We start from the raw sequence: 23,819 nt of genomic DNA, 5'->3' as shown, positions 1-23,819 counted from the left end.
GGACCGCCTGGTGGAGGTCTGGGTCACAAAAGGCCCATCCGCCCTTATGTGCCTTCTTTAGCACCAATGATACCGTCCAGGAGTTTTTGTCACTTAAAGGAGATGGTTACAAATTTCTTTTAAAAATGGATCTTAAGGATTTCTTTTTCTTATACAGACTAATGATCCAGTCTGGGAGAACAGTCATTAATGCTTAGAGAACAAATTCTAATCAGGCAAAAAAAGCAAAAAAAAAATCTCAGTTATGGTCTTACCACGATACAACTTGTTATTCTACAAGTTCAAATACAAGACAGCATGTGACATTCCACTATAGACAATAAAAGCACGATACATTGAGGGTTTATCTATAAACACACACATAAAACGGGCTTTATTTTTTACGCTGTCCCTATGGCAGCCCCTGCTCCCCGCAAGGCCACCGAGTGGAGAAGGGAGACCTCACTGGAGGAGGGGAGGCTGCCTGCCCGGAGGGGAGGAGGGGACGTACCCACGAGCACGATGAGGCGGTGCTTGTCCTCGGGGCGCCGCTGGTGCCTCACCACCTCCTCGTAAGGGGCCCGGGGGCAGCGGCTGGGGCAGCACAGGCCGGGCAGCAGCGACTTCCTGCGACAGAGGCGCATGCTGCGGCGGAAACCGGCTGCGAGGGGAAGGCACAGAACGTGAGACCCAGGCAGGAGAGACTCCTTCCAGCGTCCAACCTGGTGGACACCAGTGACTGCGATCTAACGTGCTAAGGAGCAGAGCCAGGCCTGTCTGAGGGTAGGAGAGAGGGAGCGATAGGAAGGCAAAAAACAAGATGCCCAGACGTTACCTGGAAGGGGCGCCCACCTAGCGCCCACTCTGTGCCAGGCATTGTGCAGGTGCTGGTCAGATAACGGCCAACCAAACCCAGGCCCTTTCCTCATGCAATTTACATTTTAGGGAGGAGGGGGGACAAAAATCAACAACAAAAGCGAGTGCTCAGGAGGAGGATGGGTGGGTAGAGAGCTGACAAGGTGCTTCTTCAGGCAGGCGGTTCAGTCCAGTGTCCGAAGCGTGGACACTGAGCAGGTGTCTGGATGAAGTAACGGAGCCAGCTAAGGGGGCATCTGGGGGGAAGAGAGACCCGGCTGAGGGAACACTGCGAAGGTGCAGAGAAAGGAGCGGGCTTGAAGCGCTTGAGGAAGAGCATGGAGCGTGTGGAGCCGTGGGCAGTGAGCAGGAGGGACAGTGGTAGGAAGTGGCCGCAGAGGAAGCTGGGGAGACCACACAGGGCCTCGGTCCCACGTTGGATTGTGCTCAACGTGGGGTGGGAAGTCACTGGGTGGTCAAGAGGTGGGTGTGACATGATTTGGTTTACGTCGGAAGAATTCCTCTGGTTGCTGAAGGGGGGATGTAAACTGTAGGCCGAGGAGGCAGAGGGTCAGGGGGCAGCAGTTGGGGGGCTATTCCCGGATGAGGGGGGCTGGTGGCTCGGGCCAGGGTAGAAACAGTGGAGCAGGCTTATTACTCCCATCCTCCAGATGGGAACACTAAGACACAGACAGGATCGGTGGTTGCTCACAACTGTGTGTCCAGTGGCAGAGTTGGACATTTCAGTCGTGATTTGCAAACTCCTGGAATCCTGCCTAATCTGCCCACTGAACCACGGGGCTTTCTGGAAGTGCCAAAGCTGCTCCCAGGCCCTCTCAGTAGATAGAGCTGGGGACCATATATGTATATCACACACACACACACAGACACACACACACACACACCCATATTTGCATCTATGTATATTGAAAAGTATGAGTTCACACCAATACCTTCAAGGGCAATTCAGCAATATAAGATTTATCTTAGCATGTCTGGCCCTCCCCTCCCCACCCAATTCTTCCACATGTGTAACTCCTTTCTCTAACAAAAACAAAACAAAACAGCTCTTATTATCCTCAATACATTTACTTATTGTATCACTAAAGAGCACTTGCGGGACAGTCTGGCAGAATACAAAAGATTTATATTGGGTAAATAATTAGAAATATCCACTGGAAACGAGATGAATAACAATGAATGATCAACACATCAGAATATAGACACACACACACACACACACACACACACACAAAAGATAGAGGAAAACCAGAAGAAGGAACAAGGTTGGAAATGTCCATCAGCAAAACAAGCTATCAGAAGATTGTCAGGTATGAATATAACTTAGGAAGTGGCAAAGACCCACCTCTGATTCATCCAAACCTACCGACAAAGAACTTCTGACCGTAGCCAACGAACTCCTCCTTGTCTGGGACACAGAGCGGCAGGAGCGGAATACGTGGGGAAGGAGGAGAAGTTTACTTAGAGCCATGCAGTTCCCTCCAAATCTTCAGGGACACTATTTCAGCCGATGGCAGCACCGCTGTCTTAGCCTTGAGTGACTCACTGAAGAATGTCCTAAGCACTTTCCATCCTATCCCGTGTACCAAACCACATGGAGACACTCTTAGCAGTACACTTCATATTGTCTGTCTCGTATGGTTGGGAACAGGAACCAATTTTAGGCTTATATAAAGTTATAAGAGAGATATTGAACCATTGTAAAAACATATAAAAATTGGGTATATATTCTTAAACATGCCCAAAGTAAACTGATTAAAAAATACACACACAGATAACTGGCTCTGGCTTTAACTTGTAGCTATTGATTTCTGCAGGTCCTGTAAGTAACCTCTTTGTTAGAGATGGGTTTTTATCTTCTCCACTAGAGACCCGGTGCACAAAATTCATGCACAGGTATGGTCCCTAGGCCTGGCCAGCGATCAGAGCTGATCAGGTTCTCTGCCTCCCGGCCTCCCCACCTCCTCCTTCCCTCACTCTCTCAGCACCCCACTGCTGCTGCTGGTTGCCAGCCATGTTCCATGCCACCCCCTCGTGGTCAGCACATGTCACAGCGAGCGATCAAATTCCTGGTTGAACTCCCGAGGGGACAATTTGCCTATTAGCCTTTTATTATATAGGATTATTGAATGACTCATTCTGTATAGTTAGCATTTGCTCTACAGCTGCCAATTACTTCTGACTGTTCAAGAATGGGAGAGGCAAAAAGGGAGGAAAACTGTCCAGCGGCCCTGAAACTCCTGCCTCTGCTTCCCCTGGGGTCTCAGTAAAATTGTTATAAACTCCAGAAAGAAATATTACAGAAATGTCATTTCCAGTTACTTTTTACTAACATCTGTTTCTCGTCACTTATACAACCCTGTTCTGATCATTGAAAAACTACATAAAGAGCATTTGTTCATAGAATGAACTGATACATACAAGCTTTTTCTCTTAACCTTTGTTTTCTTAAAAAAAAACAACACACATTTTAAAATATAAGGAAAACACACCAATATCGAGTCCATCTCTGGTAAGCATATTTTTCTAACTGAAACATGTCAGTAAGTTTAAAAGGAAATGTTTACTTAGGGATGTATTCATCAAGCTGAATTTCTTTCATTGTTTATTTTTAAATATTTTCTATGAAATTGAATATTTCAGCCTTAAAATATCATGTATCTTAAAATGTATTCTGTCAGGTATTCACTTTGAGGCACTGAAAGACCCTAAACATAGCTTTATTTGGCTTACCCAGGAAATAAAAACAGTTACCTTCTGAAAGTTCCTCTGGACATTTGAGGAAGTGTAAAAACAAATAAATAAATAAACATGAAAAAGTTAAGCCTTTGAGATCAAGCAGCCATCAAATAAAGACAAATGACAGAGCGAGGCAGTTAACGTCCCCCTTAGAGAAGCTGGGAGTCCTGGCAGGGAGAACAACAACACCCCCTCACCCCTTCACCCCCCCTCGCCCCCCCCCCCCCCCCCCGGACCCAGAGCCATTGGCATGACCCTGCTGCTGGGGCACAGTAGCTTTTTCTGCAAGTTGCTTATCTGGACTCTCCCTGAAGGCTTTTTATCCATGAAAACTCCTCTCTACTTGGCATGGAATGAGGCTTGAGAGAGAGAAATTATAGAAAGGCAACTGATTCGAGCTTCCGCTCTCCCCCTCCCCCAGAGGCCGCTGGGCTGCAGCCTGGGAAGCCAGGAAGTGGAGGAAGAGGGCAGGGGCCTGGGACGGGGCCTGGGGCAGGCGCTGCCACAGGGGAGCCTGAGCGTCCTCCTTCCTTACCCTTCCCTGGCCACGCACCCTCCCATCTCCAGCTGGCCCCTTGAAGACAGGCGAAACTGAGCACAAACGTTTCCTTGAATACGGTGAGAGGAAGAGAACGTGCCTTAAGTGAACTAGGGGTAATATGCCAGAGCAGTTACAGATGATGAAAGGAGAAAATGAGGAAGCACACACTTGAAAGAGGGTGAGTAATGCTAACAGGCCCCAGAAGGTGGCCAGTTTTTTAAAGATATTCTGAGGGGTCTCTGTTGCTACTAATGATGTCAACATTATTTTGAGGGACAGACACTTGATGATACATGTGCCATCAGTAATAACAAATCACACATTAAAGAAAACAACGGATTCGGTACCCATCGCTCACTATCCAGGTTATCTGCTCTCAGCATGCTATATACACAGTGTGTGGAATTGACTGATTTTCAGCAATTGCAAGGCCATGTCTTTTTTCTGTTCAAACGTCTCTCTCCATGGTAACTATCTTCTAAGCCACCAGCTCTCCGTGTTCGTCTGCTGAGAACCTACCTCACGATTGTGTACCGAAGAGCTTCTCGCGTATTTGTAATGAGTTTTGTTCAGCAGGAAATTCAAAGCATGGTGCAGGACAGTGTCACGGACTGCACCCCCTCTAGCCTTCCCGGCTCCCACCAGTTCAAGGCCAGGGGTGCCCCTCCCCAAGGAGACACCAACAACGCCCTCGCAGTTCCCAAATGGCCCTAATGGTTAAGGTGGAATTTACGTCTCACAGCTATACTGTTGATGAATTTAGACAATGCTTGTGTCATATCCCTAAATAGGTGTTCAAACTACACCAAAATCTGAAATACTAGATACATTTTAAAATCAGAACCACATACTCATGTTTTACTTACCAGATTCAAATGTTTCTTCGTCTACGGTTTTCCATGGAGGCAAAACACCAAAAGTGTCATTATATTACTAGTCATACTCAATCTGTAGTTTAATAGCATAATTTCCTGTCCCTGTGCTTCTGCACACACACCACCTGCAAAATGTGTTCCTAAATCAAGGCGAAGTCAGCGGTGTCTCTATGGCACGTATAAGTCTTAAATGAGAGATGGTGTCGAGCAGTTGGGCCATGATATCAAGCAAGGGTACAGTAGGAGCTTAAAATAAACGACACAGGAGAGAATAAAGAGAACGAGGCTCAGAGGGGAGGGACAGGCGGGATGTCGGGGGAGCTCCTATAGGTGGTTGGATATTGCAGCTGCGCTGCTCGAGGGCCTGCAGATGCAGGAGGGGTGCACCCTGCGGAAGACTGGGGGTTCCTCAGCCAGGGAGGCGTGGCAAGGAGAATAAGTATATGAATGGTTTGACTGGGTGACTGGGAAAGATTTGATAAAACCCAACTTTCTCATCAGTTAAAATGTTCTTGTTAGTGTTGAAAAGAGACACTGAGGATTAAGAAACTAGGTTTTATATGGCGAGCAACTTGAAATATATAGCAACATCACCAATGCACACATCCTTGGATCAGGCAATGCTGCATCAAGCGTATTCATTGCAGCATTGTTTATAACAAAAATAAGCTGTTTAAAAAATATGAGGTGGCTTCTTATGTACCAAGATGGAATCATCTCCAAGATATATAATGCTAAGTTAAAAAGCCAGGAACAGAACAGTTTGTGTAGGGCAGTGGTTGGCAAACTCATTAGTCAACAGAGCGGCAAACCCCGGCTCGCGAGCCGCATGTGGCTCGCAAGCCACAGTTTGCCGACCACTGGTGTAGGGTATTATCAGAGGGTATTTTTATTTGTGTGGGTTTTTTTTAAGGTAAGGATGAGTGTGAGAGAGAGGAGGAAAAAATGTACATCCCTGCTTTCATACGCACAGAACATGTCTGGAGGGATTATGGAAGAACCTGGGGAAAGAAAGGAACTTTTTACTGAATATCATTTTGTAGTTTTTGAGTTTGAAATGTGTGAATGTATTGCCTAATAAAATTTAAATTAAAATTATAGAAAGGAAATGAATTTACTGCAGATTTTTTTTAAAAAAGAATAATTACCTGGAAAAATAAATATTAAATCAGCATTATTCTGTAGTTATTCTAGAAAGTATATGTGAATTTTTGAAATAACCACTATTTAAAGATTTCACATTGTTCTTCAGTTTCTAAAAACTAGATTAGCTTATTGTTAAAAACAAGACAACAGTCCCAAAATGGAGTCACTTATGCTAAGCCCCACATCACCAAACGGAGACTTACCTTAATTATAATTTGACCTCTCCTGATGGACCCCTGCATCTCCTGAATGAAATGACCTTGCCATAACCAATCCACTTTTTGCTAGTATAACTTCCATTCTCCTGCTCCCTTTTGCATATGAAAGTCTTACATTTTGTACAATTTCTCGGAGCTCTTTTCCATCTGCTAGATGGGATGCTGACCGATTCATGAATCGTTGCATAAAGCCAATAAAATCCTTAAAACTTACTTGGTGGAATGTTTTCCAGCACCATAAAGCCAAGACAAATTCACCTATCAGACCAAAGTCTCTTCAACTAGTCTCCCAACAAAACCCAAGTGATTCTTGAGCCAATCTTAGTTCTGACACTAGATAAGAAAAATTTCCCAATTTACAAAAATAAGTTAAGTATAGAAATATAAAAAGTTTTCATATATTTCTCAAAGTTGGAACCCGCTACTCTTTATCTATACTATAATCTATCAGAAGATGGTACCAGACAATATCAAACTATATATTTTGCTTTTTAAAAGTTTGAGACCTCAATATTTTATAGTATTTCACATGGTGGTTTCCATATGTTCCACCTGAATGTTATTGAATGTAACACCCGAGTGTTGCTGGGATCCTTTCCAAGGTACTGATTTCTAGAAGGTTGGTTAGACCTGGAGACATCCCCACGGCTGGACTGCTCTTCCAAGTGTCAAAACCACAGAAAAAGGAGAAGGGGGCGGATTCAATTTACACATTTCTAACAGAGGAAAGGCCTGTGGCCCCTTTGGCTGACTCTGCTTAAGAGACTGGATCTGAGGGGCTCCATATTTCTGCTGGTAAAACTATCAACAGGAAATGTTACCTGCTTCCACACACTTCTCGTCAATCTTCATGTCGTCTTCTATACAAGAGCACAGCATTAATCAACGTTTTTAAATAAAATATTCAATATGAAACATTTTATGAAATAAATTCTGTTTTATAGAGAAGGGGCACAGATAAACAACTAGCGTAGCTGAGATTTTCAACGGTATCATTCAATGCCTTATCTTCATTTAGAGATTATTTTCTAGATTAGTAGTTTATAGCAACAATGAATTCACTAGTTCCTAGGACATGACTAGTTTGTTTTTGTTTTTCTAAAGGCAAACAAAAGTTATAGTAACAGCCCTGATTTTTAAACTTGTCACTCTGGGATCTCATAGAGCTACTGATTTTGCTCTCTCAAAATCAGCAAGTCCACACTGCTGGCTGGGGTGGCGGCTATTTTGAAGGCAGTATGTGTAAAGCAGTTGATTCAAAAGAGCGGAGCAGTTTCCTAACTTTTTTTTCTTCTGAGTTCTTATGGTGGGCTGCCTTCGACTTTGGGACTGCACACTGTAAATGTGAGTTCTCTTTTCTTTTATTCCTCTCAGTGTTAAGACAAGACAGTGTGTGTTCTTTTGACTGACATCTGTTTATACATTGGGGCATTAGTGACTAGCACACCACGAGGTACATAGTAGGAGCTTAATAAATAGTAAGAGCTTAATAAATAGCTGAACTGAATGGAACTGATGAGGAGAACTACAGGACATTTCTGGGAGACTTTGGAGGGGAGGGTTTTCCCCAAATACTATTTTTTTACCTTCTTCCATAGAAATCGCTGGATACAGACAAATGATTGAAGCAGAGAGAGAGAGAGAGAGAGAGAGAGAGAGAGAGAGAGAGAGGTAGGGAGCACACATTAGTCTATACTCAGTTTCTCATATTAACTTATTTACAATAGGAAAGCAAAGAGCCAAAATTATAGTAATTAATATTCTGGGCTTATTCTCCAGAAATTTAGTAAAGATTTAGTAACAAAATGGTAAGTGAATAGCCTATAAAAACTAATATATTTATGAGCCTTATTAAAATTGGGGATCTACTTGTTTCTGGCAAACCCTACTTTTCATCCCAATAAAAGATTGCATTCTACTCACTTCTGAATTAATATGCTTAGTTCAGCATATTTTAGGAACTCGTATCTTGACAGGAAGGGAGGGAGGGAGGGAGTAAAAGAAAGTGGTAAAGAAAGAGGGATGACAACTATAAGTGCATCTTCAGTAAATAACTTTTTGATAACCATCTGCAAACTAGCAGAGGCCTGGAATTTTTCAATAAATCTTCATTAATAAAAACGCCCAAATCTCTCGACTCAGTAAACTGCTCCTGGGATTTCTTTTTCCTAAGGTAACATTTAAGCAGAACATTTAATATCTATTGTAGAATCATCTACAACAGTTAAAAAGAAATGATCTAATAGTTTAGAAAGTGATCGCACTCCATCAGAAACATCCCTGTCAGAGGTGACCCTTGGAGTCAGTGGCTCCAGCCCTGGCATTCCTGGCCTTAGGGATTTGTGAGGATTTAATAGGGTCTGCGAGCTATTTTCAGGATGGGCTTTTCAAAAACGCTGATACAAATTGGACCTGGGATATATGAGCAAATTGCATGTCACCCAGAGGCCATACTAGTTACCAGACACTGATTAGAAGCTTTGTTAGCATTCCCATGTGTCTGAGAAATGAAACAGGAAAATGAATTACAGAAGTGTTTCAATCTGGCTTGATGGGCAAACTTTGTTAAAACACGAAGGAGCCTGGCCTGCGTGGCTCAGTGGTTGAGCATCGACCTATGAACCAGCGAGGGTTGCAGGCTCGATTCCCAGTGGGGGCGTGCAGGAGGCAGCCAATCAATGATTCTCATCATTGATGTTTCTCTCTCTCTCTCCCTCTCTCTTCCTTTCTGAAATCAATAAAGATATATTTAAAAAATAAAAATAAAGATCCTGTCTTGGGCAGGAAGCCAGTTTGCCACGGTGCACATGCTGGGTTTGAGGTATCAGCGCACTCACAGGTGGGTGATTTGAGGTGGGTGTGCGGCTGGTGTGGCTGAGACCACCAGAACTCTCGTTGCTTCCTATGGAAAAAAAAAAAAAAAAAGCACTATGAGAAGAAAAATCAACCCAGGTCAACCCAGGAGGCATAGATCCAGGTCAGAATGTCCCTAGAATCTTGCTGCCTCCACCCAAGTGAAAAAGATTTCTTCCCCAAACGCATTGTCAAATACATTCTCTACACCAGGCGTCCTCAAACTACGGCCCGCGGGCCACATGCGGGTGTTTTTGCCGTTTTGTTTTTTTACTTCAAAATAAGATATGTGCAGTGTGCATAGGAATTTGTTCATAGTTTTTTTTTAAACTATAGTCCGGCCCTCCAACGGTCTGAGGGACAGTGACCTGGCCCCTGTTTAAAAAGTTTGAGGACGCCTGGTCTAAATACACCGCCTTTCTTAAGTTTCTCCTGCCTTATGGGATATTAGAGCCACACTGACTTAGAGTGAAAATTTTCCCCGTGACCACTAGTTCGCAGGCCGCAGGCCTCAGCACAGGAGCCCTCCCCTCCGCTCCCTCCCCTCCTCGGCTGGTCTCTCTAGAATGTTCTAGCAGGTTCTGTTTCCCTCTGGCTGTGGATGCCTGCCCTCCACCGTTCCTTTAGAGACAGTTCCTGCTACTGCTCCTCGTCCAATACACCTGGCGTTTCGTGTGCCCCGTGCAGGACCCCACCAGAGTCTCCTCGCCACATTTGCCCTCAGGAGACCATGGAGAATGATCTCTTTGGGCCTTTATCCCTGTTCGTGTCCTCAGGCCCGAGAGCTCAGGTCACCCCTTGGCCCCTACACTCTAATCCCTGCAGACTGCCCACCACGCCCCTCCCTGAGCCCTCTCACACACACCCTGGGACCCCAGCCCCGCCTGTGAGCCAGCTCTTCACATCCTCGCTCTAAGAAAGCCCCATCTCCCTGAGGCCAGCTGTGCTGCACCTTTCCAGGGGGAACCTGGCCCCTCCCCTCCCAGTGGTGTCAGGCACAGCAGCTCTGGGGCAGGGGAGCCCCGATATGTAGCTTTTGCCAGTTCCTCTGATGTCAGCGCTGCCACCCTGACTTCGCTGACACAGCGGCTGTCAGCCGGCCCAGCGGCCTGCTGCTCATGCCTGGAGCTGGGTCTGAGTCCTTGTGTCCCTTTCTCCCTCTCCCTAGAATCCCCAGCTCTGACTGTTATCCCCCCAACCCCTCCTTCTGGTGATCTCAGATTACTCCTGCTCACCTCATGCTCTCGACACTGCTCTGCCCTAATTCCCGAAGACTCTATCAGGCACATAAATACCTCTCCTAACACCCTGGCCGCTGGGTTCCTGGATCTCCTCTCCCCCAATGGCCTTCCCCGCGTTCTACCTGGGCCACTGCCTCCTACTGTCATACCCTGGAACTTCTCAGACCAATAGCCACAATCTCTTCATAATTTCCATTCCCAGCATCCCTCTCTCTCACCAGCACCTCCTTCCTTCCCAACCCCAATAATCTGTGGACCCCAGAGGACCTATAACCCACTGATCTTTCTAGGACCATTCCACCGACCCGTACCTCCTCACCTCCCTCCTTAGCCTAAATGTCATGTTCCTTCATTTTAGTTACTCCCTGGGCTGTTAAATCCAACTCTCTGTCTAATCTTGGCCTGCCCCCAGGAAACTGACCAAATGTATGACCTTTAACCTGAAGTGGGCCCTTAATGCCGACCATACGGTATTTGCCTAATCCGTTCGCTCTCCAGCTCTCATAGACATGTTTCAAGTGGTCTCCTCGCTCCTTCCTAGCTCCTCCTTACCCACCCTTTTCCCTCAGCTCATGACACGGTTGCTTTCTTCACCGAGAAAGGAAGAGCAGCTGGAAGAGAACTTCCACAAGCTCGACCGTATCCCCACCCCCAACTCTGCTGCGCTCTCCGAGTCCCTGCTGTCACCGTTGCTGTGGGTGAACTGTGGATGACCCCACAGATGGCCCTCCTCTCTTCTTCTACCTGCTCAAGGCAGTTCTCTTTCTCCTAAGTCATAAAACATTTCCTCCTCACTGGATTATTCCCACTAGCGTTATTTATCCCACCTACACAAAATTCTCTACTGTTCCCTCTAGCAATTTCTCCATTGTTCTGCTCTGCTTTTATACCAAAATGTCTCAAAAGTTTCCCCCTGCTCACTGTCATCGATTTCTTCACATCTCACTCTGCTAGCATTTTGGCCCCACCCCTCCACAGACATCACTTTTATCAGGACCCCCAAGGACATCCATGTTGCTAATTCAATGGTCAGTTCTCAGTCCCCTCAACAGCAATGGACCTAGTTGATCAGAGCACCATACTGTCTTGATTTTCATCCTGCCTCATTGGTCATGTATTCTCAATATCCGTTGCTAGTTTCTTTTCGACTTCCTGGTTTCTTAACATGGGCTGAGCCTTGTAAAAATGTTTTGTTTTGTTTTTTGTCTTTACTCACTCCCTGGTACCTCAATAGCACAGAAGCGAGGGTGATGGGTTGAGATTCAGCATCTGAGGTTTCAACTCAGCCTTGAAAGATTAAGAGAAGAGTTGGAACTACCGCTTAAAGTTTAATTTAGTTTCCTACATGTTTTCCCTCTTTTCTAACTGGTATTACTCTTCGAGTCCTTCGGTATTTAATAAGCTTAGGGCATATGGATACGTTGGCACTTGGATTTATAAGCCAGTGTGTGAGTTTGTCCATCTGCTTGTTTCTCTCTTCTCATCTGAACTGCAATAACGGAGCCTGCAAAACGCTTTCTTTCCCGATGGCTCGGCGCTGAGTCCGGGAGTGCGCATGCTCCTCACCTCGTCAGAAGGTGGCTGGAAGGGATGAGGCCCGCACAGGTGCCCGGGTCTGAGATCTTCCGGGCCTGCCACCAGAGGGCATCACTCTGGTCCACGACCTGGAGGATGTCCCCCTTCTGGAAAGGCAGTCCGGCCTCCGTGCAGGGGATGGTGGGGTCCTCCTGGGGCCAGTACTCAGTCATGGCTCGAACGTACACCTGACGGGGGGGGGAGGGGGGGATGCATAATGGCACTATCAGAAGAACCTGTGCACTCATGGGCCACCCAGACAGAACTTTCTTCCACTCTTCCATCTACCGTTCTAGCTTTCCTCTCCATCCTCACAGAAAAGGAGGACTTACTTGCCTCTTGAACTGAGTCTAAGAGCTATGGGGAAAGTGACTTCAGGAATATAATCTCTTAGTTCTCAGAGGTTTTGCTCAAATGTTCACCATTCTTTTTTTTTTTTTTCAATCCTCACCCGAGGATATTTTTCCATTAATTTTTAGAGAGAGGGAAAGACAGAGAGAAATATCAATGTGAGAGAAACACATCGATTGGTTGCCTCCTGCACGAGCCCCAACCAGGGCCCTGGGCCGGGGAGGAGCCTGCAACCAAGGTACATGCCCTTGACCGGAATCGAACCCGGGACCCTTTGGTCTGCAGGCCGACACTCTATCCACTGAGCCAAACCAGCTAGGGCATGTTCGCCATTCTTTATATGACTTCTTAACTTCTTGGTACCTCATCTCCTTTTATTGTATTCGTTTTTTCATTTGCCTCTCATGTCATCAGTATTGAAAAATATGCACAGTATTGAACAAGTGCTCAACAGTATAGAGAACAGTAGCATGAAGGCGCAGTACATTCTCACCATCTTCTGGCTATTCACAGGCGGGTCAGACACTGGAACCACCTTGAACACGATTGTGCCGCGCGACATGGCCTGGAAAATGTCAGAGGGGGAAGAATGACCAATGGCCAAGTTCAGTGAGTTCCTGGGATTCAGCACAGGGAGCTACAACTCACATGCTCAAGCGTAATGGTGGTTTCCTCCACAGGGACTTTTACAAGGGGTCACAGCTAAACAGGACCACCCAGAAATGGAAATTAGGAAGAAGTTTAGCTCTGCTCTGTCCTGGGCGGGGGTAGGGGAAGGGGGAATGGCATACAGAAACAGACAAGGTCTGGGCCCTGGAGAGAGGACGTGAGGAGAGGGATCAAGTCCCCCTCACACACAGTGAACACACCAGGGGCTGCACGGCCCATTCGGCCTCGCATCTCCGTGAGGCATGCAAAGGCCAAGAGGAGGCGGTTACCAGAATGTGGATCACTTGCTCAGGGTCCAGCCCCTCAACTGCAACTCCATTCACTTCCACCAGTTTGTCTCCGGCAGATAACAAACCTAGGCAGCCGGGAGCACAAAACAGAGACGGGGACAAACATATTGGCAAAGACAGAGGCACCTTTCCCAAAGCTCTGTAACAAAGTCGCTCACTCAAGCATGCTCTGACAGTTTAAAATTGACTGTGAAATACTAATGCTACTACTAATAGAGCAAACAGTTATTCTAATTGACACCACCACCAAAGTGCAGGAGAATTGCATTCTTCCACTTCCCCGCCAACCCTGGATATTAACTGATGGTGGCATCTTTGTTTTTGCTAATCTGTTGTTGTGAAATGGAAACTGGATCACTGGTTAGAAGGTAACACTACCAGTAACGATGTCAGGGTCCTGAGGAAATGGTAAGTGGAAAGGAAAGGGGGGAACACCTCAAAAGAGACCCCGTGGAGAAACCTGGGGGTGAAGATCAAGCCTGGAGAAAGACGAAGCAAAGCAGTGGGACGGAGAGAGAGAGGAGACAAGAAGCAGGATGATGTCATTGGCCAGAAACCAAGGAGGATGACAGTTTCAGGAAAGGCGAGGTCAACAGCATCACATGCGCTAGAGAGGCTGGAGGAAGGGCCAGTGGACTTAGCAAGGACCTGGGAAATCCTGGGGTGATTACTGTAAGGATGTCGGGGTAAAACGCTGTGCCAGGGTTTGGGGCCATGGACAGTGAGGACAGGGGGCAGCGGGGACAGAACGGCTTGCTTCAGCAGCACAGCAGTGAAAGGTTCATGGTGGGAAGAAAGGGCCAGCGGAAGGCGTTTCAGGATGGGGCAGAGCTGTGCCTTTTGAGAGCAGGAGGACCGAGGGAAGAGTGAAAGTTGGGAACATAGAGTGAGGCCGACCTGGACTTGAATCCTGACTCAAATCGAGCAAGGTCGATCATCACTGTGAGCCTCAGTTTCCTCCTCTGTAAAATGGCACGATAATACTTACCCTGTTAGGTTGCTATGAGAACCGAGAGAACATTATTATGAGCCCAGGCGGAGGAGCTCAGTGAAGGAGGAACAGGATTCCTCTGGAATATTTATTCCTTCTTTCTTTAGTAACCAAGCAATGCCATGGCACTTATGACAGCCCCAACCTTAGTTAGGACAGAGGGCTTTTCCTGCAACGAAGACTAAACTACCAAGCGTTCCCTAGTTTCCTGGTCCCGCTTGTACCCTGCGGCGCCAGCCTACCACTCCGCTCGGCCAGCCCGCCGTGGATGACTCTGGCCACCAGGATGTCCCCGGTCATCTCGTGGCGCTTGATGGTAGCTCCCTGGGGAGAGAGGACAATGGGATTCCTCTTTCAGCTTCGTGACCATTCTTCTGCTGGCTTCCCTCAGCGGAGCTCTGGTCTTTCAGATGAAGGCATTCATACCAAGCAGGGCCATGCCAAGCCATCAAAAGGGAAAGTCTACTTTAGCTGGTTTGACTCAGCGGATAGAGCGTCAGCCTTTGGACTGAAGGGTCTCAGGTTCGATTCCGGTCAAGGGCACACGCCTGGGTTGTGGGCTTGATCCCCATTAGGGGACGTACAGGAGGCAGCCAATCAATGATTCTCTCTCATCTTGGATGTTTCTCTCTCTCTTTCCCTCTCCCTTCCTCTCTGAAATCAATAAAGATATTTTTTAAAAAAAAAAGGGAAAGGCCATTCAACATCGGCCCCCTGAGTTTTCTAACCGCACAGACATAACCACATGTAGATCCTCCCAGAGATAAAGAAACCTCCCACAATTACAACCTAATCAAGGGGGCTATTCTTAGAAAATCAAATGAATGCCTGACTTAGCTTCCCATTAATAGGGGCGGGGGGAGTGGGGGGAGAACTTAGGCAAACACATTGGAATTGAGTGAAATATATGTACATGCCAGGAAGCCAACTAATCAAGTATATTTCTCATCTCTCATAGCTCTTTCAAAAAAGAAAAACACTAGACAGAAATCTTTCCTCGTGGAGGCATTACAACAAGTGATGTGCTTGCAGCCACAGGCCAACGTCCTTAAGATCCAGGTTAGCCAGTGTTACTGTGGGTGCCCCTCCCATGTCCTGAGTGCCTCGGACTGTGCCTGGGACCACAGGCAAGAATATGGCCAGGAAACCACTAGAGATCATCTAGTTCACAGTGAACCCCGGTAGAATTCTAGCGGGAATTATGAAATGGCTGTCTTACCAGGGGCTGTTGGTTTTTCACCAAACAAACAATCCTCATTGCTTCCTCCCCCTCGGGGATGTTGTCCGGCAGTGGGGGCAGAAGGGGCTCGAAATCTTTCTGAGCCACAGTGTCGTGGGCACGGAGCAAGGCCTGGGGACAGGGAAGGGCGAGGTGAACCAACATCACACATAGGACATAGCTGTCTAGAAAACAGTGACTTGATGCCATGTAAGACACAACAATGACAGCCACCAACACATACATGCCAGTGCAGCTCTAAGCCCTGTATAAAGTGGATGGACTTGATCTTCAGGATAACTCTGTGAGGCAGGAACATTTATTGTCCCCATTTTACAGGTAAACGAGCAAGACACAGAGGTTAAGCAACACATAACATATTCTTTCATCTCTGTTCAAATGTGTTATTCTGCCGCTGTCTCATTTCCTGGAAACCCATGTCATCCATGGTGCTCCTACGACCTTCCGCTAAAAACAACTTTTCTAATGTTTTCCCTAATGAAGGCAGAATAGGGGGTCTGGGGGTGGGGGCAATAATCAAAACACCTTAGTTGTTTAACCTGTCACCAAAATTTCATGTGGAACAGAATGAGAAAAAATAGTTCCCTGGTTTAAGGTATGATAAAAAGTTCCTTCTGATGACCCACGATGCTAGTTTTTCCATTCCACGGGGTGGGGAAACAGTCCTACAACCCTGCCCAGGTACGTGGGGCAGAGCTTCATCGGAACTGAGAGAAAACCCTCCAGGGTTATCTTGTGAACTAAAATTTTTGACTCATAAATTCCATTGCTCCAAATGCAGACATTCTCTTGAAGTTCTCATGTGCTGATAACTTGACCTCCAAATCTAAGTACTAAGAGGTAGGCTTTTCTTCTGCCATCACATGTTTTCCATATACCCTCTTCCCGCATAGCGCTAATCATCACTGTGCTGTGGTTTCCACACACCTTCACCCACTTTATCCAAAACTTAAACTATTCCCAAGATGGGAAGGAAGGATGCTTCCTTGATTGCGCCGGAATTTTAGAGGCTTTGCAGGGAGGGAAATAAGACACCATGGAACGTTCTGGATGCCTCCTCATAAATGCATCAGACTTGGCTCATGACTGACACGTTGAGCCGCTCATATCCGGCTCCTATATGTTTCGGTACAAACGGCGGGTCACCCGTGTACAGCGATAGGACATGCCTTCAGAGAGCACATCTTCCCGACATTTCTCTCCTTTCCCCACTTTGTCTATGTGCCAGGTGGGCATGTCTTGTCCATTTAGCAAGCACTTGCCTCAAAGTGCGGAGCCTGGAGGATGTGTCTCAGCTCCTGGGTCTCAGGGGAACCAGGGGCTGCACGTAACATCTCCACCACCTGGTTGGGGAGAAAGCATGCATTTGTGAAATTGTTTAATGTGGGAGACAGCCGGCCAGTTTCCCCCCCTCCTAGTAAAACTCAATGAGAAACCCTCAGTAGATGCATAATCTTCCGTCAGACTTTGCCATGAGCGCCTTTGGTTTCTTTAAGAAGCACGGTGCGTAAAATGCACCCCCTCCGAGCTCTGCTGTTCTGTGGACCAAAAGCCACCTCACCTCACGGGACAGCGCCTGTGCCCGGGAGGTGGCAGGAAGCAGTTTCTTCCCTTGGAATTCCTGGAGGCAGTCATAAACCTGCAGAGGGCAGGGGAACGAGAAGGGCGTGTCCATCACAGAACCGCGGACATCCTGGGGGTCAGCATCCCCAAGGGAAGGAACAGCGGGAGCCGCACCAGCAGCGGGCAGCTGTGTGGGCCTGCAGCAAGGGGTCTCGGGTTGCCAAGGAGAGATGAAGCCACGCTGGGTGGTTCTCACGCTCCAGAGGCTCCCCGGCCGGTTGCCATGGGAAAGTGATCTTCCCTGACTGATTTCACTGAAAGACTCAACCTTTTACTCTTGTTAAACCAAGAAAGAGAGGGGTTTCTAGGACGGAGACCAATGGCGACTTGGGGCCAGACCCCCGCAAGGCCCGGGGCCGGGCAGCTGGGCAGGGCGTGAGCTCTGGGGTCAGGGTTCACGGGAGAACGTGAACAAAAGGCCGGGCACACACATGCTTATCTGTACTCCACTCTTACCTTTTGCTTGTCTTCCCCTCCTTCCTTAATTCTCCAGTAGGAGTTCATTTATACAAATTCCGGCTTCACCTCTGCGGACCCTGAGGAGTGTTTCCCATACCAGGACCCAGGGTCCCGCCTGGCTCCAGGGGGCAGCCCTTCGTCCCATTTTAGAAACATCGTTTCTCTTACGGATGCAGAACCGAGACCAAGAGGCCAGCATAGCCTAGTCCAGTGGTCGGCAAACTGCGGCTCGCGAGCCACATGCGGCTCTTTGGCCCCTTGAGTGTGGCTCTTCCACAAAATACCACGTGTGGGCGCACACATCCAGTGCGATCGAAACTTCGTGGCCCATGCGCAGAAGTCGGTTTTTGGCTCTCAAAAGAAATATCAATCGTTGTACTGTTGATATCTGGCTCTGTTGACTAATGAGTTTGCCGACCACTGGCCGAGTCCCCTCGCTGGAGAGCCGCACGCCTGCTCGGCCTCGGGGCCAGCGCTCAGTGTCCGGGACGCACTAGGCCGATGCTCGGAGGCGGGAGCGCACAGCACAGACGCTGCCGTGTGAGCACCGTCAGGGACACCCAGCTCGGGCTCGAGCTCCTCTGGAGGGAAAGCACCTGACAGAAAGCAGGTGGGGTTTCCCCAGCTTCCCTGAGATGTAATCGATACATAACACTGTGTGAGTTGAAGATATAAACGTGGCTGCTTCGTGATCCCAGGGCCCTCGGGGAGAAAAGGGAGGAGCTGCCATACTCTTTACCATCTAACTTAGTTCCTTCCTAAACTAAGAGGTTTGTTCGCTCTCTCTGAGAACTGCCCTCTAAGAATGTTTTTCTGCCTGGCCGGCGTGGCTCAGTGGTTGAGTGTCGACCTATGAACCAGGAGGTCACGGTTCGATTCCCGGTCAGGGCACATCGCCAGTGTGGGGCGGGCAGGAGGCAGCCGATCAATGATTCTCTCTCATCATGGATGTTTCTCTCCCTCCCTCTCTGAAATCAATAAAAATACACTTAACAAATTTAAAAAAGAACATTTTCCCAGTTGGGATTTCCTGCCAGGGACAAGTGGCCCTGCTGGGTAGGCGGTGTCTGCCCCCAGGATGGGCCAGGGCTTCTGAGCGTCCGGGCGCACCTTGAGCAGAGCCTGCAGCCACGGGGAGTGGAGGAGGTCGTACAGGAGACACAGTCCGCTCACGTCTCGGCTGTAGAACAGATTCAGCTCCTGCAGCACAAGCCTCAGGATTTGGGAGAGACCTGGGAAAGGCAGAGGGCAGTCAGGGTGGCAGGCAGGTGGAGGAGGCAAGAAAGGCAGTGTGCACGTGAGGGACAAGCCAGCTGAGACGTGCCACAGGGGTCAGATGGCACTGAGGGGTGGCGATGACACTGGGTTTAAGGCCAGAAGATCTGCCTTCAGGCCCTATTCTGTCACTTGCTCAGAAAGTCACCCAACTACCTGGAACCCAGGTGCCTGTGGCAAGAAGAGAACATGCTAGCTCTCCCATAGGGTTGCTGCTAACGCCTGATGAAATAAGAGCTCATAGTACACAGGTGGAAGATGTGGTGAGAGCGATATTGTTTTTATTCTATCCAATCTTACCAGCCTTTGGCTTATTCCAAATTATCTAGTTGTTTTCTGGGTCCTCCTTCCCTAATTCAAACATAGAGTCATTTGTCTTTTTTTTTTTTTTTTTTTTTTTTTTTTTTAATTTCTTTATTGATTAACGTGTCACATATTTGTCCTCATCCCCCCATTCCCATCCCACCCCTCTCCCCACGCATGCCCCAATCCCCTGTTGAACTTAACCGTTGGATAGGCTTATATGCATGCATACAGGTCCTTTGGTTGAACTCTCCCCCTCCCCCCACCCTCTCCCTACCCTCCCCTATCCTCCCTCTGAGGCCCGATAGTCCGATCGATGCCTCCTTGATTCTGGTTCTGTTCTTGTTCCTCAGTCTATGTTGTTCATCATTTCCTCTAGATGAATGAGATCAAATGTCACTAGATATATACTAATAAGAACTGAATGTGAGACGAGCAATAATATTTATGCTGACAGGCAAATGAATCAATCTGTAGCGAGCTTCCCCCTGGACCAACAGTTCTTTTGAGGCCCAATTTCGATGTCCAGTAGTTCCTTATGTGTACATGTCAGCACTGACCCCTCAGCTCTGGATGGTGGACAAATGGTGGTAATGGAGGTCCGACTCCCTCTGGTGTGGTCTCGGCCGAACCCAGGGGCACGGCGTCACCTGGACTAAGGGGCACGTGGCCTCACCCATACCCAAGGGGCGCGTGGTCTCACCCGGGCCTGGGACCCAGCCTCACCCGGATGGATCCAGGGGCGCACGGCCTCACCCGGACCCAGGATCTGGCTTCACCCGTACCCAGGGACGCTTGGCCTCTCCCAGACCCAGGGGCACGTGGCCTCACCCGGGCTTAGTTGCACAAGGCCTCACCTGGATCCAGGGACACATGGTCTCACCCAGACCCAGGAACGTTTGGCCACTCCCATACCCAGGGCCACTTGGGCTCACCTGGGCCTAGGTGCACGAGCCTCATCCGGATCCAGGGACGCATGGTCTCACCCGGACCCAGGGACGCTTGGCCTCTCCCAGACCCAGGGCCACTTGGGCTCACCCGGGCCTAGGTGCACGAGGCCTCACCCGGATCCTGGGACACATGGTCTCACCTGGACCCAGGGATGCTTGGCCTCCCCCAGACCCAGGGCCACTTGGGCTCACCCGGGCCTAGGCGCACGAGGCCTCACCCGGATCCAGGGACATATGGTCTCACCCGGAACCAGGGACGCTTGGCCTCTCCCAGACCCAGGGCCACTTGGGCTCACCCGGGCCTAGGTGCACGAGGCCTCACCCGGATCCAGGGACACATGGTCTCACCCGGACCCAGGGACGCTTGGCCTCTCCCCGACCCAGGGCCACTTGGGCTCACCCGGGCCTAGGTGCACGAGGCCTCACCCGGATCCAGGGACACATGGTCTCACCCGGACCCAGGGACGCTTGGCCTCTCCCCGACCCAGGGCCACTTGGGCTCACCCGGGCCTAGGTGCACGAGGCCTCACCCGGATCCAGGGACACATGGTCTCACCCGGACCCAGGGACGCTTGGCCTCTCCCAGACCCAGGGCCATTTGGGCTCACCCGGGCCTAGGTGCACGAGGCCTCACCCGGATCCAGGGACACATGGTCTCACCCGGACCCAGGGACGCTTGGCCTCTCCCCGACCCAGGGCCACCTGGGCTCACCCGGGCCTAGGTGCACGAGGCCTCACCCGGATCCAGGGACACATGGTCTCACCCGGACCCAGGGACGCTTGTCCTCTCCCAGACCCAGGGCCACTTGGGCTCACCCGGGCCCAGGTGCACGAGGCCCCACCCTGATCCAGGGACACATGGTCTCACCCGGACCCAGGGACGCTTGGCCTCCCCCAGACCCAGGGCCACCTGGGCTCACCCGGGCCTATGTGCACGAGGCCTCACCCGGATCCAGGGACACATGGTCTCACCCGGACCCAGGGACGCTTGGCCTCTCCCAGACCCAGGGCCACTTGGGCTCACCCGGGCCTAGGTGCACGAGGCCTCACCCGGATCCAGGGACACATGGTCTGCCTGGACCCAGGGGTGTGTGGGCTCTCCCAGACCCAGGGGCGCTTGGCCTCGCCCGGGCACGGGATCCAGCGTCATCCGGGTCCAGGGGCACTTGGCCTCACCCGGACCCGGAGTCCGGCCTCACCTGGACCCAGGGGCATGTGGCCTCATCTAGACCCAGGGACGTGAGGCCTCACTTATACCCAGAGGCGTGTGACCACACCCAAGCCCAGAGGCGCGCAACCCCGCCCGCACCCGGGTCTCAGTGGGGCCCCGTCTTCCCGATCCCAATTCCTGCCGGTCAATCCCCCCTCAGCAATTCCCCTGGCCATCCTTCCGGAGCTCCAGTATGGCTGCTGCAGAACTCGTCGGGCGGCGGCTCGGCGAAGCTCCGGTGCACCCGGTGCATGGCGGTGGGCCAGTCTGGCGTCGCTGTGTCGGCCCTTGGGTCTGCATCGGTGGCCGGTCGCCGAGCATGCGCACCTGGCCGCTTCCGGGGCGTTGAGATTCTTGACGGACTCAGAGGTCAGCAAGCGCGGAGTCTCCCACCCCATGTCTCATAGGGGCTCGTCTGTCCGTGCTTGGCTGCCAGTGGAGCCGTCCCCTCAGCCGGAGACCGCCGGGGGAACTGCGCCGAGCACGTTCCAGGCCGCTGTTGTATCGCCTGAGCCATAGTTCTTTTGTGTCGCCTGAGCTGTAGTTCTTGAAGTGTGGTCTTTGGGTCACCGGCATCAGCATCATCCCACATACCCCTCTTTTATTCTAGTTGTAGAGCATCTACTCAGCCAGCCCTATGGTGGTCTTGGATGGTGTCTGCTCTGCTCTCTTGTTGTAGTCTCAAAGTTGTTGTGGTAGGCAACAATCAGGCTTCCGCCCTATGCCTCCATCTTGGTCCTCCTTTGTATAGTTAAGTCTTGATTGGTGTTGGTGTCACTGGGGGGGCTCTCTTTGTCTATAAAGGAAGAGTTGCTGTGCAGGAGATACGTTTATGGGCCGGGTCTTGGTGCAGCAAAGCTTTGGCGCTCACTGAATATTCCCGTTGAATGTGTCCCTTATGCACGTGGTTGAAATCTGGTGTCATCTCCCACAGACCACTAGATGCCCTCATTTCTGGGTCTCCAATGGGGTGTAGATCAGCTACTGCCTTAGGCACTCAGCAAGGATTACAGCAAAAACTGTAGTTTCTTCCTCCTGTCTGAGTGGCCCTGGAGCAGTCCGACTAGAACAGCAGATCATCTGGTCCGCTGCCAGAGGGCAGTCCACCCACATGCATAAGCCGTTGCTTGGGGCGCAGGTGTGCCTGCAAGCCTTGCGGGGCAGGTCTTCAAGACGTGCAGGGCGGGTCCCAGGGCGGGGCGGGGTCTCAGGGCGCCAACAGGCCATGGTGTGGCGAGCCTCGATGGCTGTGAGTCTGGTCCTTCTGCCTTCCATGTATCTAAGTCCCCTCGTTCCGCACTCCAGCGCAGCAAACACTGATTGCTGGGCGCACCTCTGCAAGAGTCCCGCCTCTCCCCGCAGGCATCTGGGTCTCCCGGGGTTCGCCAGAAGATGGGTTTCAGGGTGATGGAGAGCTAATCTCCCTTAGGTTTGGAACAAAAGCCCCTTTCCCCCGCCACCAGCCAGACCCACGCACCTCCACACCTCATCCCCTCCGATTTCGCTGGGTGCGAGGCAACAGAACAGCCTTTAACCTCCGCCGCCATCTTTTTCAAACTTCTCAATTTGTGCTTCTTAATCCCTTCATTTCAGTCAACTCTACTGAAGTCTAGCGCCGCCGGGAGGTGCACGGAAAGGGCGCCCGGGCCTCCGTCCGGTGCGCGGTACGCGTGTCCTGCGGAACCAGGCGCGTGAGGGCCGCGTGGCTGGGACGGGCGCTGGGCGGCCGCCGAGCTCCAGGCACCGCCATCGCCGTGTTCCGGACGTCGCCGCCGCGGCGTCCCCCCCAATTTATACTTCTTAATCCCTTGAATTAAGTCAACTCTACTGAAGTCTAGCGCCGCCGGGAGGTGCACGTAGAGGGTGCCCGGGCCTCCGTCTGGTGTGCGGGGCACGCGGCCCGCGGCACCAGGTGCGCGGGGGCTGCGCGGCGGGGACGGGTGCTGGGAGGCCGCCGGGCTCCGGGCGCCGCCGCTGCGGCGGCGTCCCCAGCGTCCCGGGCCGGGCAGCTTGTGGGGGCGGCGGAGTTGCGAAAGTGAGTGAGTTTCCCAGGGTTTCGCCCGGAATGGGGTTCAGTGCAATCGGAGCCGGTGCTCAGCGCACTCCGGAGCCTTTATCTCCTTCCTGCCAGTGAACTCCGGCCAGGTCATCAGCCGCCCCCTCCTCTCCGGTTCCATCCTCCCCGCAGGCGCGTGTGCTCGTGTCTCCGCCCGTTTCTCCATACCTCAGGCTTTTACGGCTTCCCCGACTGTCCCCGTGGCCTTCTCCTTCCCCCCAGCTGTGGGCATTTCAGTCCGCCAGCTCTCCTGTGGTTCTGGACGATGTCCGTTCTGACCTCTAGTTGTATTTTTGAAATTGTTGTGCCCGGCTGCAGGTTAGGTGTTTAACCTATGCCGCCATCTTGGTTTCTCCTCG

General features: G+C 50.4%; 1 protein-coding gene across 1 annotated transcript in view; it reads right to left on the bottom strand.

The window, feature by feature from the left end:
• MPP4 (MAGUK p55 scaffold protein 4) overlaps positions 1 to 23,819 on the bottom strand; it is a 31,236-nt gene that overhangs the window by 6,910 nt on the left and 507 nt on the right. The window contains exons 2-16 of the mRNA XM_054722988.1: positions 18,777 to 18,898; positions 17,146 to 17,223; positions 16,847 to 16,927; positions 15,564 to 15,695; positions 14,587 to 14,668; positions 13,333 to 13,418; positions 12,888 to 12,959; positions 12,035 to 12,231; positions 9,212 to 9,276; positions 7,961 to 7,978; positions 7,196 to 7,234; positions 5,002 to 5,022; positions 3,610 to 3,624; positions 2,222 to 2,263; positions 491 to 640 (exon numbers count right to left, since the gene is read on the bottom strand). Of these exons, the coding sequence (XP_054578963.1) occupies positions 491 to 640; positions 2,222 to 2,263; positions 3,610 to 3,624; positions 5,002 to 5,022; positions 7,196 to 7,234; positions 7,961 to 7,978; positions 9,212 to 9,276; positions 12,035 to 12,231; positions 12,888 to 12,959; positions 13,333 to 13,418; positions 14,587 to 14,668; positions 15,564 to 15,695; positions 16,847 to 16,927; positions 17,146 to 17,223; positions 18,777 to 18,898 (1,200 nt within the window). The remainder of the gene's footprint in view (positions 1 to 490; positions 641 to 2,221; positions 2,264 to 3,609; positions 3,625 to 5,001; positions 5,023 to 7,195; positions 7,235 to 7,960; positions 7,979 to 9,211; positions 9,277 to 12,034; positions 12,232 to 12,887; positions 12,960 to 13,332; positions 13,419 to 14,586; positions 14,669 to 15,563; positions 15,696 to 16,846; positions 16,928 to 17,145; positions 17,224 to 18,776; positions 18,899 to 23,819) is intronic.

The sequence above is a fragment of the Eptesicus fuscus genome, chromosome 11 (assembly GCF_027574615.1).
Source record: "Eptesicus fuscus isolate TK198812 chromosome 11, DD_ASM_mEF_20220401, whole genome shotgun sequence".
NCBI lineage: Eukaryota > Metazoa > Chordata > Mammalia > Chiroptera > Vespertilionidae > Eptesicus > Eptesicus fuscus.
The sequence above is the reverse complement of the archived record's forward strand: the minus strand, read 5'-3'. Positions and strand labels throughout refer to the sequence as shown.